Source organism: Lepisosteus oculatus, chromosome 3 (genome assembly GCF_040954835.1).
Source record: "Lepisosteus oculatus isolate fLepOcu1 chromosome 3, fLepOcu1.hap2, whole genome shotgun sequence".
Lineage (NCBI taxonomy): Eukaryota > Metazoa > Chordata > Actinopteri > Semionotiformes > Lepisosteidae > Lepisosteus > Lepisosteus oculatus.
Window position 1 is genome coordinate 11,183,816 of NC_090698.1, and position 16,940 is coordinate 11,200,755.

At 40.7% G+C, this 16,940-nt stretch overlaps 1 protein-coding gene across 3 annotated transcripts in view; it reads right to left on the bottom strand.

The window, feature by feature from the left end:
• Positions 1–16,940, bottom strand: part of nlgn2a (neuroligin 2a) — a 229,268-nt gene that overhangs the window by 87,064 nt on the left and 125,264 nt on the right. For 2 of the 3 annotated variants that reach the window (XM_069186811.1, XM_015340569.2), the window contains exon 3: positions 2,236–2,289. The exons of the other annotated variant lie outside the window; for it this stretch is intronic. In XM_069186811.1, coding sequence (XP_069042912.1) covers positions 2,236–2,289 — 54 coding nt within the window. The remainder of the gene's footprint in view (positions 1–2,235; positions 2,290–16,940) is intronic. 3 annotated transcript variants of the gene reach the window in all.

Sequence of the window (16,940 nt, forward strand, 5' to 3'; positions counted from 1 at the left end):
GTTGACTTCAAAATCCTCATGCTCACCTACAGTATGAGGCTGTACATGACTCGATACCTCAATACCTGTCTTATTTATTATCTTTCTACTCTGGCTCTGGAATTCTATCCCCAAGGATAGCAGAGAGTCCTTTCCTGAATGCTTTTAACTCCAGTCAAAACTTCCTTCTTCAGAAAGGCTTTAACTTTATTGATGTCTATGTCTGCCTCTTTGCATCTTCTAACACATTCAAAACCCATGTTTCTTATTGTATGTTTATCTCGAATCTTTTTTTTTCTTATTGTTAATGCTTCAAGAAGCTATTTTAAAAGGCTCTATATATAAAATAAAGTTTATTATTATTGTGTTTATCGAAGTTGTACCCATCACAACATCTCTGTTTCAACCACTTTTCTGTGATATAATTTACATTATAATTGTGTGCTAATAAAATTGCACCTTTTTCTTGATTTGGGCTCCTAACATCATTTGCACTGAGGTATAATGAAATATGCACAGTATACCACACAAAGCCACTTTAAAGGTACAAGAACTGTCTTGCTTTCACTATGAAACAGGTTAGCAGATAAAGACAGCACCACACCATTCAATACATTTGTGTGATTCTTACTAATATATTCATTGACGGATATGCAGACTGTAACCCTGGCAATATGTGAGGCCAAATGTGTAGGATCCAATATCTGCCATTCCACAAAAAGCTACTGTACAGCGTAATAGGAGGGCCTCTATCTGATCACCTGTACAGGTATCAAGAATAAAACAATAATCAAGTGCAAGATCAGTTATTTAGAACCAGAAATGTACCTGACAAAGCAGTTAGCAAGACAACAATCACCTTTCTTGTTAAGAGGTTAGAGAAGATCCCTAACTCTGATGGGGTGTAAGGGGGGGTGGGCTGTTGTTAATTGAAAACAGTGCTGGAGCTGAATGCAGTTCAATTATTTTGACAGTGGGTTGCATGAGCTGCTGGATTGATGTTGTGAACTGCTGAAGAGGCCAAGCTAGCACAGACACAGTCTCCCACTGAGCTGTGGAAAAACCGGGATAAGGGGGAGGGAAAGACAGGGGGTGCATCTCTAACAAGCAGAACAAGAGCCTCATTCTTTTAGACAAGAAAAAAAAACAGGAAAAAAACACACAAAAAAGAAGATTGTTGCAACAGAAGAATAGGAATAAAAAGGCACAACATCCACGTTTTTGGAAAGAAATGATCTAAAAAAACTTCATAGAAAGGATTAACAGAAGATATTTAAAATGTTGTTTTATAATATAGTATAATACAAGAAAAGGCAATATGGAACATATACAGTATATATGTGTGTGTGAGTTTTTGCTTATTTTGTTTATAACAGAGAGAGAAGAATGTTAATCCACAGAATCGATAAAAATATTTCGGAAAAGCAGGTTTGACACTGGGCTTCTTATTTCAGATTTTTACATCTATCCTCCTTCGATAACAAATTGAAGAGACAATTTTAAGAGTGACTGGATGTATTATTATAATAGGAATACTAATGACATTGTAAGAAACATCAGATATCAGGGCAGAATGACTGGACGTTCATTCATGTTCTGAGATATTTGGTTAAAGTCTTATGAATGATTCTGAACAAGCTGGGTACAGTCTCCATTTTTTACCACAGAAAAAAAATCAATGTGTTTTGACAAAGGATAGATTTGAATGCTTCATCTGTGGACAGTGCTACCACACTTCCCAGTGAAGCCAGGCCTCTTCATTCACTTCAAGCTGTGTTGACCAGTGTGGATGCAGGCACACTTATCACATTTCTCTGGGCTCATTTGCTTTCCTGGATCAATCACTTTTATCAGCTCTGCTTCTGGAATTGGGGAACGCTTCTTCATACTTGGTGTGAAAACAAATCGGTGTTTGTTTACCTGTTTGTTTTTCAGGATCTCTGCAGCATGTCACAGCTGAAACTGTATTCTTTGATTTCCCAGCAAATATGATCAAAAAGGCCATTTTAAGAGAATATCAATAATGATCAACAATAAGAGGATGATATGCAATAGAATATGGGTTTATTAATATATAGTATATTAAATAAATATTTTTTATTTCCTTCTCGTACATGGCACATTACTTATCTGTTATCAGACACACACACATGTATATGTATATTTGTTTTCTTTTTTGTTCTTGTTTTAGTTTAGTTTTTCTGAAAAAAAGATTTTAAAAACAAGAAAAAAGGGAAAAACATGCAGCAAAAATACCTTCGTCTCTGGGGCTGTTGATCGTAGATTCATCGTGTTTTTTTGTGAGCGGACCTAGGGTTAAGAAAAAAAGGGAGGAAAAAGAGAAAAGAGAAAATTCAAAAAGATTACTGTGGCAAAAAAAAAACAAAAATCAAAAAAGAAAAAGAAGAAGTAGCCAAAAAAAGACAACCAGCAAAATGCATCTGCCTCTGAGAGTGTGTTTGAAAAAGGACGCAACTTTGAAAAAGGAAAACAACCCCCTCCCCCCACAAAAAAAGAAACAAAAAACAAAAAGGTTATTACAAACACAGATTCTTAACAAGAAGAACAGAGACCCAGAACCAGGGGAGGAAGTCTGTCAGTGGGTAGCCCACCAGAGTTTCCTGTCTGCCTTTCTCACTGTCGGCTAATTCTGCACAACAAAATGAGCCACCTGACATGCCCTGAACAGGCTTTCATTGTTAAAGAAAGAAGAAGTGACAAAAAGGAATAGGAATTATTCTCTGCAGTCAGAAAAAAAAGGGTATTTACTCATGTTTTCCAAAGAAGACAATACTATTAAGGCAGAGTTCTAGGGGGGCGGCCAGTTCTGATCTACCCTTCAGAGTGGTGCGTGGAAGAGCCGAAAAGATCGCCCTCCGAGCACGACCCCGAATCAACCCCACTTTACGACCAACTCCATCGCAAAAAAAAGGGACCGAGATTCCCAGGGATCCGAACGTTATTGTGTCAGTCTGACAACCAAGGATTGTGTGTGTTTAAACCCATAGCACCTGCAGTAATAAAAGTAGATGAACTCTTCAGGATGAGAAGCAACAAAAGCTTAGCATGAGGAGTGGCAGTAACATGCAGGAAAGGCACTATTCCATAAGACGTCAGTTGAACTAACTTTAAGGCAGGCTGCAATGATGCTTTATCCTAATACGCGCTAAACGTGTCTGAATCCCACCCTGGTACTTTGTAATGCTCAATTAAAAATAACCAGTTTCTCTTTGAGGCTTTCAGAATGATAGGAAAAACAATTTTCAGACAGCACCCAGTGCTACATTTCCCTTCTCCTCTTGTGTACTCTTGATTGTTACAAGCTTGGAAGGATTAGAATCATCAGGTGATCCGGCTCCCTGCCTCATCCTCACATTCATTGCTTTATTACCTCCCATTTCTGTCCTCCAAACCTGCTGCCGTGCTCGAAACGATGAAAACCATATTCATAAAATGGAGAACACGGCGTACAGGTTCCACATACTGTCTGTGCAGTCTACTGTAAGTAATGAACGCCAGTGAATACGAAGAGGCAAATGGGTAAAATATTGAACGGTTACATTCATTTTCAGCAGACAAGGTGAGAAGATACAAAAAGACACACCGGAGGCTTGAACACAAAAGCACATAACTGAATTTGCGTAAGAGGTAATATATTATGTTGAAGGATGGGCGTGACGCAAGCTAGAAAGTTGCGTTCAGTTTTGCTGACATGGCACTACAAGAGGGGCTGTGCTGAAATGAGTTCAAAGAGGAGCCTGTGGAACAGCAGAGATTAAGAGAATCGGCAAGGGCTGGTTGAAAAGGACCAGGGGCCCGCTCATGTTGGGGGAAAAAAAAGATGCCTAGGAGACTGGACGATTTCAGCAAGAGCAGGAGAAGGTCAACTCACCCTGAAGTACAGTACACTGGCACACTAAACTTCAAACCCCGCAGGAAACTCTGGACCGTTGGACACAAGTAGAAATAAAGTGCTTCTCCATTCTGGAGTGAGAACTGCTGCTCGACATAAAAAGCACAAAACACACAGCCGACACTGTGCCAAGTACCTGTGATTCTTCTCATAACCTCTGGAGGAGGTTAAGGGCGCTCACAATCTGCTTTGTGTGTCACCAAGTGGTAACAAAACGTTGGAACAACAATGCAAAAAAAGTTACAACTGGGAAAAGAGTCCTTAATTGCATATAAATATAAATAAAAGACAATTAAAAGCAAATAACTGAACTATGTTATGGCAAATATTTAGTCTTTTCTGTACATAAGCCTTTCAGCATTTTTGGACTTATTTTGTCTATTTAGTATTTCCACATTGCATGCATCATGCATTCTGAAAGTAAAAAAGGAGTAGGAAAAACTGGACAAATGATCTCATTTATAGCCTCAGTTCTTCAGTTCCAAGTGAGGGAATTTTATTTTGGAAGTAATTGTTTTTCTCCATGGCTTTCATTCCAAAAATAACAACATCGTTCAAGGATCCAATGTTTTCATGAGACAGCTCCAACATGACCACTTTTAACTAGTGTTTGACCTACGAAAAGCTGAAACGCATTTTAAATAACGCAGGACAGACAGGACAGAAAAAAAAATCTATCTTTGCGTGCACAAGCACTGTCCTTTGAACGTATGGATTTATTCAGTGAATAATCAAGCGTGTTCTCGTAATTCATCGTTTCCACAGAGGTGTGACACTATTTGAGAGAAGAGGCAAGGCAGTGTCAGTATTTCCAAACAGTAGTTACAGTACACAGCTCTCATGTTTGAAACATCTACTAAGCTTTCCCTCAGAGTGCCACAGCAGAGCACTCCTTGATGTTTGACATGTTTGGATGTGATATTCGCACAAAAATGTGCCCGACTAGCTGCTGGGAGCCAGCTGTACTGGGACAAACCGAGCTGGAAAGGCTTATGGAAGAACTGCTTTTAAGAAGGATTAATTTGTTTTTTTTTGTCTCTTGTTAAAAGATGGAAAGACAAAGGCGGGAAAGAATTTCACCTGGCTAAGAAGAGAAGGCTCATCAAACTCTTAATAAACACAAGGGCTTCACTCTTAATAAACCTACAGTAAATCTTCTGTTCCTACTCTGCAGCTCACAACCTTGGTTTGCCTGACTCTGGTCTGGCTCTCTCTGTCCCCCAAGCCCGCCTACACTCTGTGGGTGATGGAACCTGCTCTTCCTGCACCCCAGAGCCCTGGAATTCTATTCCCAAGGATATCAGAGAGTCACCTTCCCTTTCAAAACGCTTTCAAATCCAGAGTCAAACCATTCTTCTTCAAGAAAGCTTCTACTTAATTGGTGTTTGTGTCTGCTCTTTGCTTCTTCTACTACGTTTCTAATCACTTGTGCTTCACAGTTGTAACAGCTTAAGCTAGTTTTGTTGTCTCCTATCTTTAACTGTTTTGCTTTCACTTTTTTTTTTTTACTTTTCCTTTGAAGCACTTTAAGAAGGTACTGTGCCTTTAAAGGTGCTACAGTATATATGATAAAAAAGTCATCATTATTATTATTATACTGTAGATGCTGAGCCAAGAAGTGGGCCAATGTCTTTGTCTACAGAAGCTTCTGGGATTGCTCTTCATGGGTCTTCATTCACCCTTCAGATTCAGATTTGGACTGCAACATGTCAGCATCCCATTGGAAAGGGCCTAGTGTAAACAAGGACCATATCATTATTTCCATATACTGTCCTACCAAACTGTTGGAAAACACACCTCAGGTACAGAAAGCAGCTCCATGAGCACACAGAAGAATTACAGTTCGAGCATATGGAACTGATTCCACTAGGTGTTCACAGATGTCAGTGTAGATGGGGGACCAGGCTTAATAGATTTTTCCTGATTTATGTTTCATGTTGCTATATGTATACCAACTAGTATGAATCTTGTGTTATCAAATACAAAACATGCAGCCTCTTTCCCTTTGTGCAGCATCGTGAGCACAAAGCCTTGCCTGCTAATACTTAAAAGATTTTAGGGAATTATGGGAAGTATCATGTGTTGGGACTTTCCCACGAATTTTCCATGTGATTGGTCTCTCTTATGGAACCAACTATCCCTCAATCTTCCAACTGTTTCTTCCAATTCAGGGTTGGCATGCATTTGGAGCCTGTCCCAACAAGCAATGGGAGCAGGGCAGGGTACACCCTGGGCAGGACGCCAGCCCATCACAGGGCAGACAGGCACAAACACTGATAAACATTCACATGAGGGCCAATTTTCCCAAAAACAAATTAACCTACCAGCATGAGGAGACCCATGCATACAGAAGGAGATCGTACAGATTCCACACAGATAGTACTCCAGGAATTGAACTCGGGGCCCCTTTGATGTGAGGCACCAATGGTAACCACAGTGCCATTGTAATGCTCCCTATGGAACATACCATTCTTCCATATTTTGTTGGAGTACTGGAGTACAACTGTGAAGATGAATCCTGGTCCACATTCAACTAGTCCACCAGTTGAATCATCTAAAGACTTACATGCAAGAGTTTTCTATCAGTTCAAGTCATTTGGTTCCACAGAGTCAGTGTCACGATTGTAGTCCCTCCTCCTTAAGGGCGCTCCGGCTCTTGCTCGTTTGCCTTATTCCCCGCACCTGTCCCTTGGTCCAGCCTCCTTCCTGTCCCCCTTTAAAAGCCAGATGCAGTCGCCAATCAAGGCACTGCATCTGATTTCCATATCGTGTGAGCCCGGGACCTGGTTGCGCCTGGCTCCGTTATGCTTTTAAGTTTCTATGCCTGTTCCTGTTCCCCTTGCAGGTTCCGACCCGGTTCCTGATTTTAATCTTTAGTTTTGGATGGATCATCTGGCCATGGGTTTAAGGCCGGGACATGCACATTGCTCCACCTGGTGTCACTTTGTAATGTGACGTGGTTCTCTGAGACACTGGAGCAGCATCTTGCTTTACATCTTGCATCTTACATCTTGCTTGCTTGTGTTTTTGGAATTCGCCTATGGACTGATTACCTTTGGATTACCTTTGTGGCCTCAGCCACACCTCCCAAGTGCACCAGGCACTTTGGACACGCCCCCCTGTTTTCATCCCCGTATTCCTGCATGACTTTTCCCCAGTGTTTCCTCACTTCTTCGGATTGTGTCGTCTGCATAGGGTCCGGAAAGAACTGTTCGTTACAGTCAGGGGGGGCTCAGTGAGGTCTTGGGAGCTACAAAGTATTTAGACTTTTATTCCAGTGATTTCTAAATGACTTAAGTGAATCGATCATCTGCTGAAGAGGTGAAAATAAAGTGTCTCCAAGTGTTTAGAAGAGCAGCAACCACAATCACAGCTATAACGTTTTGTTTATTTTGTTACATTATTACAGTAAATGTACTCAGCAGTTATTTAAGAAATTAAATAATCACTTTACAGATTAAAGAGGTCTTTCTGCTTCTGTAAATCAAGTATTCACTTACTCCCAGGTGTAGCCTCATGTTGTAACAGCTGTTTTCTGCAGATACCGTAGAAGCTGTGCTAGTTTTTAGTAGCTACAGTATAATTTGTTCTTAAACTCCGGAAGCCATCTTCTACATCACTGTGCTTCTTTCAAGACAAAAAAGGAGTTAATAATGTGAAATATTTCCTGGTATAAAGAAACAATGTCTATCAAGAAACAAGACATGAATTGGTTAGATTGCAGGAGATGGAGAAAATGATGCTTCTCGAAGTGCTGCAGATGATTAACACATTTTCTGTTTTTTTCACTGGGGAAAGACTGGTTCTGCTCTTTATGTTATAAATATAACTAGTGTTGTTGTTTTCCAAATGCTGTGTTTGAAAATGAACTGTTTTCAGCTTATCTAAAATATAAGTCAGACATAGCTCTCAAATTCTTGTACAAATACCCAATCATTTTACTTCCAGTATCTTGATCCAGAAATGGTTTTCCTCACATTTTCCTGCCCAGAATATATTCTCCTGTGACTAGCTGCTACCCAATCAACCTTCATGTCACTGAGTCTGAATACTGTTCCTATAACTGTAACAAGCACCTCTCTGGAAATCGAAATGCAGCCTATTGTGAGCTGCTATCAACACTCAATTCCCTTTTCTCATTTGCCTTTATACAACGGGTTTTAACAATAAACACATAAAGAAAAGCGAAAGGTCCACCCGTTTAAGAAGCAGCTCTTACAGTATGTTTGCTCCTAGCTGGAAACGAGGTAGCTTTGCAACACCGGAGAAAGCAAAGCCTGAGACATCCCCTCCTGGGACCCTTCAGGAAGTAGATTGATGGGCTTTTTTTGGATCAATAAGCTACAAGCAATCAAACAAGCAAGACGGCCAGATACTCACTTCTCTGAAAAGCCTTAGTTCTTAAAGGTACACTTGTTTCTTAAAATTAAAACCTTTCTTGTTTTCATTGAGACCCCCGGTACTGCAGTGGCTGAGAATAACCTCATTCTACCATCCTTTGAATTACATTGAATTGTTCAACTTGTAGTTTCTGAGGCCACAGCACAAGCTGTCCTCAAAATAAGACAGAAATGCATAAGCACATTGGGATGGAGAAACTCTAAAAATAAAACTAATTGCACTTGACTGTTTAGAAGCCAAAGGGTTAAAAACTTTTATGTCAGTAAAAATGTCTGGGGTCACTTTTTGGACATCATCCAGAATTTGAATTCAGTGAAGGCTTCTTTGCAATATACTGTATGCTGTAGCCAAGACACCCCTAACACACAAAATAACATGTTGGATCTGTGACAGCAAGAACATGGAACAGGTTGAGCGATGTATTCCACAAGACTTTGAAATATTTGCAGTCCAAGCCTCTACCATTTAACTACCAGATTCACTTGGTAGATGAAATTCTTTTTGAGATACTGTATATTTGCTGAGAAAATCCTTTCTTGTACAGTGACTTACAGTATGTAAAACGTTTACATGGTGTGCATGCAGAAGGTTGTGATGAGGGTAATAGATTAAGTGGATTAAGCTGTGTCAATTCTACCAGTTTCCACTCAGAAAGAGATTTGATGTTTGTTCAGGCTGGGAAGGCAATGGAAGTCTGCCTGATCCCGAGAGTTTATTCTGTTGGCTGAGGTTCCTTATGTTTTGACCACTGAATGCATTTGTTTAATACTGTATATTGTACGGGCCATTGTCTTGATGGTATTAAAATTGTCACTCCTGCAATTTCAAATACTCCTGATTTACATCTGAAATATTTTTTTTTCTGATTTTTTTCAACCTTCAAGTTTTTTCTCTTGTCATTGCTGATGTCCTGCTTCTCTTCATTGAATCTGCTGTTTTTTTACGCTTTTGAAACAAATTTCATTTTACATTCTAAGAGCACAGTGCTGCAGTGCCTAGGCAAACGTATGCATGACAAGAAAGTCACTAAACGGAACAGACTGACAGAGTACACAGACGAGTCAGAGGAAGGCAAGGAGAAAAGAGCAAGGCTTCATCCTCTCTGTCTAATTCAGGTTAAGGGGTAACTATAGCCCTGGAGACGGCTCCAGTCCATCACTGGGCACACACAGATATACACAACTACATCTGGGCCAATTTTCCCAAAGCCAGTTCAGGGTCCTGTGGGAGTCAGAGCCTATCCTGGCTAGCCACAGGATCAAGGCAGGGTAGACCACTGCACAGACCCAGTTTTCCCAGCAGCCACTTAACCTCCTAGCATGTCTGTGGGCTGTGGGAGGAATCCAGAGCACCAGAAGGTAACCCACATGAACACGGGGAGAACATACAAATCTCCTTGCAGATAGCACCCCGAGTCACCCCAACTGAACCCAGGGCGACAGGGCTGCGAGGCAGTAATGCTAACCACTGCACCACTGTGTCGCCCAGCAAGGCTTCAACCCAGACTGAATCTCGAATGAAACTCTCGCTCACGTCACAGACTGCAGAGACCAAGACATCATACTGGGGTTGGCTTTAATACAGAGGTCACTTCCTGTAACCTGCTAGAAGAGAGCGAAACCAAATATATTTTTAAAGAAAAACAGTACATAAAGAGCCCTGAAAAAGACATAAAGAGACTTGAAATCCCCAAAATGCAGTCATTCAGCTATTTCTAAACCACTTCCCTAAATCACTAAAAATAAAAGAACACCCAGAAAGTGAAATTCTCTCATTATGGAAAATTGTCAACTAAAAGCTTCTCTTTAGGCTACTGCAAGTTAGTGAGTAGCTATTACATGCAAAAGAGAAGTTGACAGTCTACAGAGTAGAGTGTAAAAACATTTGTTCCGTTAAGAAAACATTCTTCTGTAGTCTGACATTACTTCTTACATACTATTAGCACGGATTTTCATTGTATTAAGACTCTGACTAGATACAGTATATTCTGAGGACCCAGTTTTGTGACACAGTTATTGATCTTCTATTTAACGGCACACTTTGTGAATCTAGAAAAGACTTAGTTTTTTTGGCCTTTTCCATTTCTTTTCTGTACCCAGCTCTATAGCCCTCTTGTTGGTGCATTTATATTAATGCACAATGATGCATATTTCTGAGACAATTTAACACATCTAGATGACATCCCATTACAAAACTCCTCAGAAAATAAAATTAGAATGATATAATTCATAATGGTCTTAATGCCAGTGAACGTTACGTAACTACGGAAACACAGAGTGACTACAGGAAATGCATTGTGGGATTTTCACAATCTCAAGAGATTCTGGCCTGAACAGGCCTGAAAGCCCAAAAGAATGTGCTCAGAGTACAAAAAATGTTCACCACATTGGATTTAAGACCCAAAAGCATAACAAGAAAAAAAGAAAAACAAATACAGCAGTTCATTATCTACCTCTGCCTTGTCCATTCACACCCTGGAGTCAAGTAATTGCATTTATCACTAAGACGAAGAGCTAACCAGCCGTATGTGTATTAAAACACAAATCCAGCTGACAGGGGTCACTAGCTTTATGTTTCATCATTGATTTCAGTGGATGCAGAATCAGAGAAACAGCCGCGTCGTCAGCCCATTCTACTGAATCAGGCCAAAAATGTGAAACATCTTCCAATCTCGAATAATCGCGTTAAAGATTTTGTTTTTCAGCAACTTACAAAACATAAAGAAATAATGCACTTCATTACATTTCCAAGCTCTCAGTTTCAAGATTTCTTCCATCAAACCATTCCTTTGTTTAGTAATTGCTTGGCGTTTGCAGATGCTCCAGAGGCGGGGAACTCCAGCCTGCATTACTTTGTTAAGTGTTAGCGTGGCACTGGTGGTGCCTGAAAAGAATCTGAAGCTAAAGTAAATGGATGGGCTTTCTGATAATTTGCCCCCTTTAAACACCTCCTGAGAGGGTGAAAGAAAAAGAGAAACTCAAGTAATGGGTTGACCAAGTTATCTTCCCGGACGCTTTCCTCTGATTTCCAGTATACACATTACTTCGGTACCCCTGATCGGTGAGACAAGCTTGTCCGATCTCTATCTCACTTGTCTAACAGACGGCCTCACACTGCGCCTTTAACAGCACAGCTCTTTACTGCTGTTTTATTCTGCACTCCCTAAGTGAAACAAATGAGGCAGGTGTCTCTATATTTAAATGGGGGAGATTCAGTTCCTGGTGTCACAACACGGTTGCGCCAGTTAGCACAATTATCAATCGAGCATGGCGGAAATGGCCTTTCTCGAGATCCGTTTAGCGCCTGAGGATAAGAAGATGCCTTTCTCCTCACCCTTCAGTAGCAGTGAAACAACCTGTAGATTAAAAATCCGGGGGAAAGGCAAGCGAATGCGACCTCAGGCATACTGTTACACGCTCTAACAATTTCTTACTCCTAGTTCTGCAATTTCAAGCTGTACTGAAAATGGAGAATGATGGGAAAGCTCCCAAAATGAGGTTCACTACACCCGCTCGCAAGCTGCCACTGTGTCACTTTGATGTTCGGTTCTTTCATTGTCTCAAACAGTAGGTTTGGGAAACTGAGGGATGTACAAATTATCCTGAAACAGGAGGAGTAAGGGGTGTCCAGGCCTTGTTATGGAAGAAAGTCTGCTTCTTCTGGTTCTCTAGGTAAAATCTATTTTAGGTGTGCAATCTATACTCTAGGTGTGCAATCTATAAGCATGACATCTTCATTACCCTGTTGCAGCTCTCTCGTTTACTGTATTATATCAACATACCCCAGGGGTATGATACAAATACAAATGATACAAACATCATCCTTGAATATTTTGGAGATTTGAAGTGTATGAGGTTGCTCAGTGCCGGCTTGAGCCCACTTTTGCGACTGGGTGGTCACCAGCGTTGCTCCTTTTCCGGATCTTTCTGCCCCAGTCTGAGTGCTCTCGCCCCCCATGCGCTCTCTCCCCGCCCTCTTCCAGGGCCCGCGCTCTGCGAGCTTTGCTTTTGCCTTCACGCTTGGTGTGTGTGGGCAGCATGCAGCCCTGACTCTGAGAGCCTGTCAGCAGCTCCGCTTTGAAGACAAAGGGATTTGTTTGAGTACATCAGTCTGCGATCGGGGCTTCATTTGAAAGATCCATGCCACCCCTTGTCAAAGTTTCAAGGAAGGCCTGGTGAGGCAAGAAGTAATTGCAGGAACCGGAGGATAATTTTACCTCTGCAGATCCGGGACTGAGTCCAGCTCAGGTCACATGAGAAATAGCTGTGGTTACCTTGGTCTAGAGCCGTGGGTGAACAGGGGCTGGGAGTGGCAGCGGAGCTCTCAGCAATATGGATGAGGATTTCAGTGGAGTCGACAGAGCTCTGACAGCAAGGAGCAGGCAGCGCTGTTTTTTTTCCTGAAAGTTTAGCGTGGTGCGAAGGAACAGCAATTAAAGTTGCTGCTGCCAAATGGGAAATCTCTATCCCATGAGATACCCGCTCTCCTCTTGTTGTTGTTATACTTGGCTCTGGCTCTGTTTTATGTTTGTTTTTTGTTATGTTTTTTTTTTTTGGGGGGGGAGGGGGGACTGTGGGAGGAAACGGCAAACTCGGAGCAAACCCACGGGCAGGTGCGGAAAACATCCCAACTCCACACAGACAGCACCCCAGATCCAGGATTGAACCCAGGGCCTCAACGCTGTGAGGTACCAATACTAACCACTATGCCACCGACTCTCAAATTACCCCCCTTGAGAATGAGTAAAGTCATTTGAATCAAATTGCACACATCATTTTTTTCCCAAAACTTTTCGTTGCCTAAGGAAATTGTGCACAATATTTCATCTTTGATTTGGTTCCTACAATTTCGGTGATTGTGCATTGGGTGCTTTCGGTGGTGAACGTGCATTATTGATTTTTATGGTGCACAGCACTGCAATAATACATTGGCAACCCCAGCATTGATGTGCAGTGACAGTTTAATAAAAATGTGTCTTTTCAGCTTGTAAATAGGCAGCCAGGCAGCGTTTACAGTAGTGATATCAATATAATACATCACAAAATAGCTAATTCAAAAGACTTCCAAAGCATTAAGCCTGAATTCAGGGGCAATCATAAGAGATCGTGTGGCATGAAAACATATTGCTAGTTCTAGCTTTTTGTTGACAGTGTTGTCACATGTGCTGAAGAGCTGGCACTGCGGCCGATGGAAAACTCAAAATCTAACAAATAAATCCTGCTCACATTGCTGCTGCAGCTCAGAAGAGGAGGGGGAATGAATATAATCAGCTGTTAAAAGCAGCTGTTCCTTGCTGTAGCACATAAGGTTCAGTTGATTGACTGCTGCCAGCAGTATAATCTATAGCATGCGGGAACCAGCAGGAGACAAACAAATAAATGATGTTACAGACACTGCTGAAACAAATAGCTCAAGAATAGAACATGTGTTACAAATGACAGAATTTGGGCCATCTTGCTCGTTTAGTAGCTCAATGATTAAAGGATTCCACAGTATCGGCATTAACAATGAGGTAACGCTGATCCACACTCCCACAACACTTGGTATAAAGCAGTGTACAGTATCTGTTTCACATCCTGAAAGGTCTTCTGCTAGCGTCCTTGTGCCCGTATTTCATGAATGATCTTCAAGCTACACAAATCAAGACCTCCACCTACTATCTTGCATTTGGACTTTTCTTTATATACCATTTCTTTCAGGAAGGGAATTAGTTTGATTGCTCTCTATTGCAGGTTTTTTGCCTCTAGAGCAGCAGTTTTTCTGTTGCAGCATACTGACCTCCACATCCGTAGCCCTGTCTGCTTCAGTGCCTTTCTAGTAAAATATGTGTATTTTGACAGAACTGAATAGAGATGGAAGAAGGCAGATTCTCTTTTGAATTTCCATTTCAAAGGGTGTGCAGAGACATGGGACTCTGTAGATCAGAGTGAAGTCAGTGAAGAACACTGACAGAAAGCAAGGCAGACAGACAGACATACAGTACAGACAGAATTGGATGTAAATGTCCTTAGCTCACTCTCTGAGCTCTGGAGTGACACAGACTCCTTCTGACCTCCTGTGTTTTCATTTCATCCATGTGGCCGAGTTAAACTTGTCAGATAACGATCCAATTTGACTTGACCTTAGCAGTGAAGGGTCCGTATCTTGTCACAGGAGCCTTCAGAAACTGCTGCTGAAACCACTATTTACAAGCAGGATCTCTCCTCCAGGCACTATGTGAGCAATTTTTTTTTGTCTCCAGCTCATCTGTTCTGTCAGCCTTAATTGAAGTCTTTCACTATGCAAATATCTTTCAAAGCTATCAAGTACATCATTTTCATTCCCAGCCTGCTTTTCTTTGTCCTTCCAAGTGATTCCTCTCAGAAGATGAAATCTTGTTTAAAACTTTTCTTATCTGAAGTCCTACAGCTGTATTGGTTCTGTATTTTCTTTCACTCAGGATGCTACAGTACATGCATTGTACAGAAAGACACAGGAATAAGAAAAGCATTGGAAAATAAGCTTCAAGGGAAATAATTCCCACTCAATTTCCCCAGTTAACATTTGTCTCAAACTCAGACAATATGTGTTTTATGTCCAATCTGCACAGGTTAGAAAAAAGCTACTGTACATCAGTGACAACTCTATACTTTCTTTCCAGCTGACATGTGACTTTGGCTTGATCTTCTACATTAATATTGTGTCACCTTTTTCATATTTTGCACCTTGTGAAATCATTCTTTTCATGTTTTGTTTGACAAAGTCACTTAATTAATTAAAATAATTAAAAGGTTAATTTTATGGCTTCGATATTAATACAATTGACATACATATAACCAGAGCAGTCTACAATATTTCTACTATGTGCATGAACAACTTCTTATAGAAGATTCATATTAATACAGTACCACCTTTATTTTTTGCTTCCTAATTCATGTAAAATATAACCTATACCTACTACAAACAATGTACATTTGTGTGACGCACATTCCTCTCTTATTTGATGATTTAATTTTTTATTTTATTTATTTTTATTTGAATATTTTTTTAAGAATGTGCATTAAATACTTGCAGCATGAGTGACTGAATGAATTGCATGTCCAACAGCCAGTTGCTTGGCTTCACAATAATTGTGTTTGTCAGAAGTCGTGCAGTGGCTGGTAGTGATGGGAGCTTTATTTTTCTTCACTCTTCTCCTGACAGAGCACTAATAATCTACACGGTTCAGTGTGTAATCTACCGAGTTCCAGGGGGCAATATTTCCCCCCCTGTCTTTCATAATTATGGCCTAATCCTATTAAAAGCACAAACGTGTTGTTTAATCTCCCAGATTATGTGGTAAATCTTTGCCTTCCCTGGCTCTGCTGTCCCTGTATGTGCTGAATTTAGTTGACTTTTCTGCAGTTTTCCCTCTCTCTGGGTTTGCATCAAATCAAATTCTCTTTGTCTTTTACTCTCTGATCCAAGGACTTAATGTCAGTGAATGTACTGTACATGGAAGGGACTGAATAAAATCTAATATAACATGTGCTTCAATCATGAATATTGATGTTACCACTGATGTTGTTATGCCGATTGATTAGTGTTGATTATCTTGTTTTTGCTCACTGTTACAGTATGTTCATATGCTTGTATACTTGTGTATCAATAAGATCTTAAGACTTAAGATATACATTATGAGGCTGACAACCCACATTCCTCACAAGAAAATTACCTAAATTGTGAAGAATAACATAACATAGGATGGAGGGAACTCAGTGAGTAGTGGACCAAAACACATACAGTAGGGAAGGGATAGTAGAGACTGGTTTTATTAAAAACATCTAAAGGTTCAATAAGCGGACACCAAGGTCATCACCCCTGAGGCCCGGGGTTACCACAGTAACCTCCTTCACCGATGAAGGCGGTGGTGAAGACTATAGGGTAAGTATTATCGGATGCCATCTGATGCGAATGGGGAGGGTGGGCTGGATTGGCTGAATACTAATTACTGCACTGCGCAATTTATTAACCAATTAGGGTAAGAAGGTCAGGCAGATCGCCAGCCACTCCCATCTGAAAGGGGATTAGATGCCAGGCGCTTGCTCCTCTTCTTTGAGATCCCGGTTGTTTGCGGGGCTCCCGTTGTGCACATCGAGAACCAGACAATAAAGGACAAAATCTGCCTCCCTGCTGTCTCTGGATCTCTGGGGCTATCCTGACTGCTGACCTATGATCCCAACAACACTCTGTAGCACTTCTGTGATTTTCCTACAGTTTTGCCATGTCTATACATTTTCTTTCTCTTTTCTACTTTCCTAACATTTGCATCATGTTTGCCATATCTATACCTCCTTTACCACGATTTTGCCATAATTCCACAATGATATGACACACTGCAATCTGCCATGACTAAAACACACCTCGGTAAACTTTCATATCAGAACCTCCACCTTCTCTAACACACACAACATTTTTTTTTTTTGGGGGGGTGGCACCTACAGTAATAGAAGTCGTCAAAAAAGAATGAAGTAAAACCAAATCTGCCATCCCAACCCACCTATTTCACTCATTTGAATTAAAAAACAAAAAATGAACAAAGTCAAACATTAAAAGAAATTCTAACCCGAATCGTAGCTCCTTTATTAATAATAATAATAATAATAATAATTGCTTACACTTATATAGC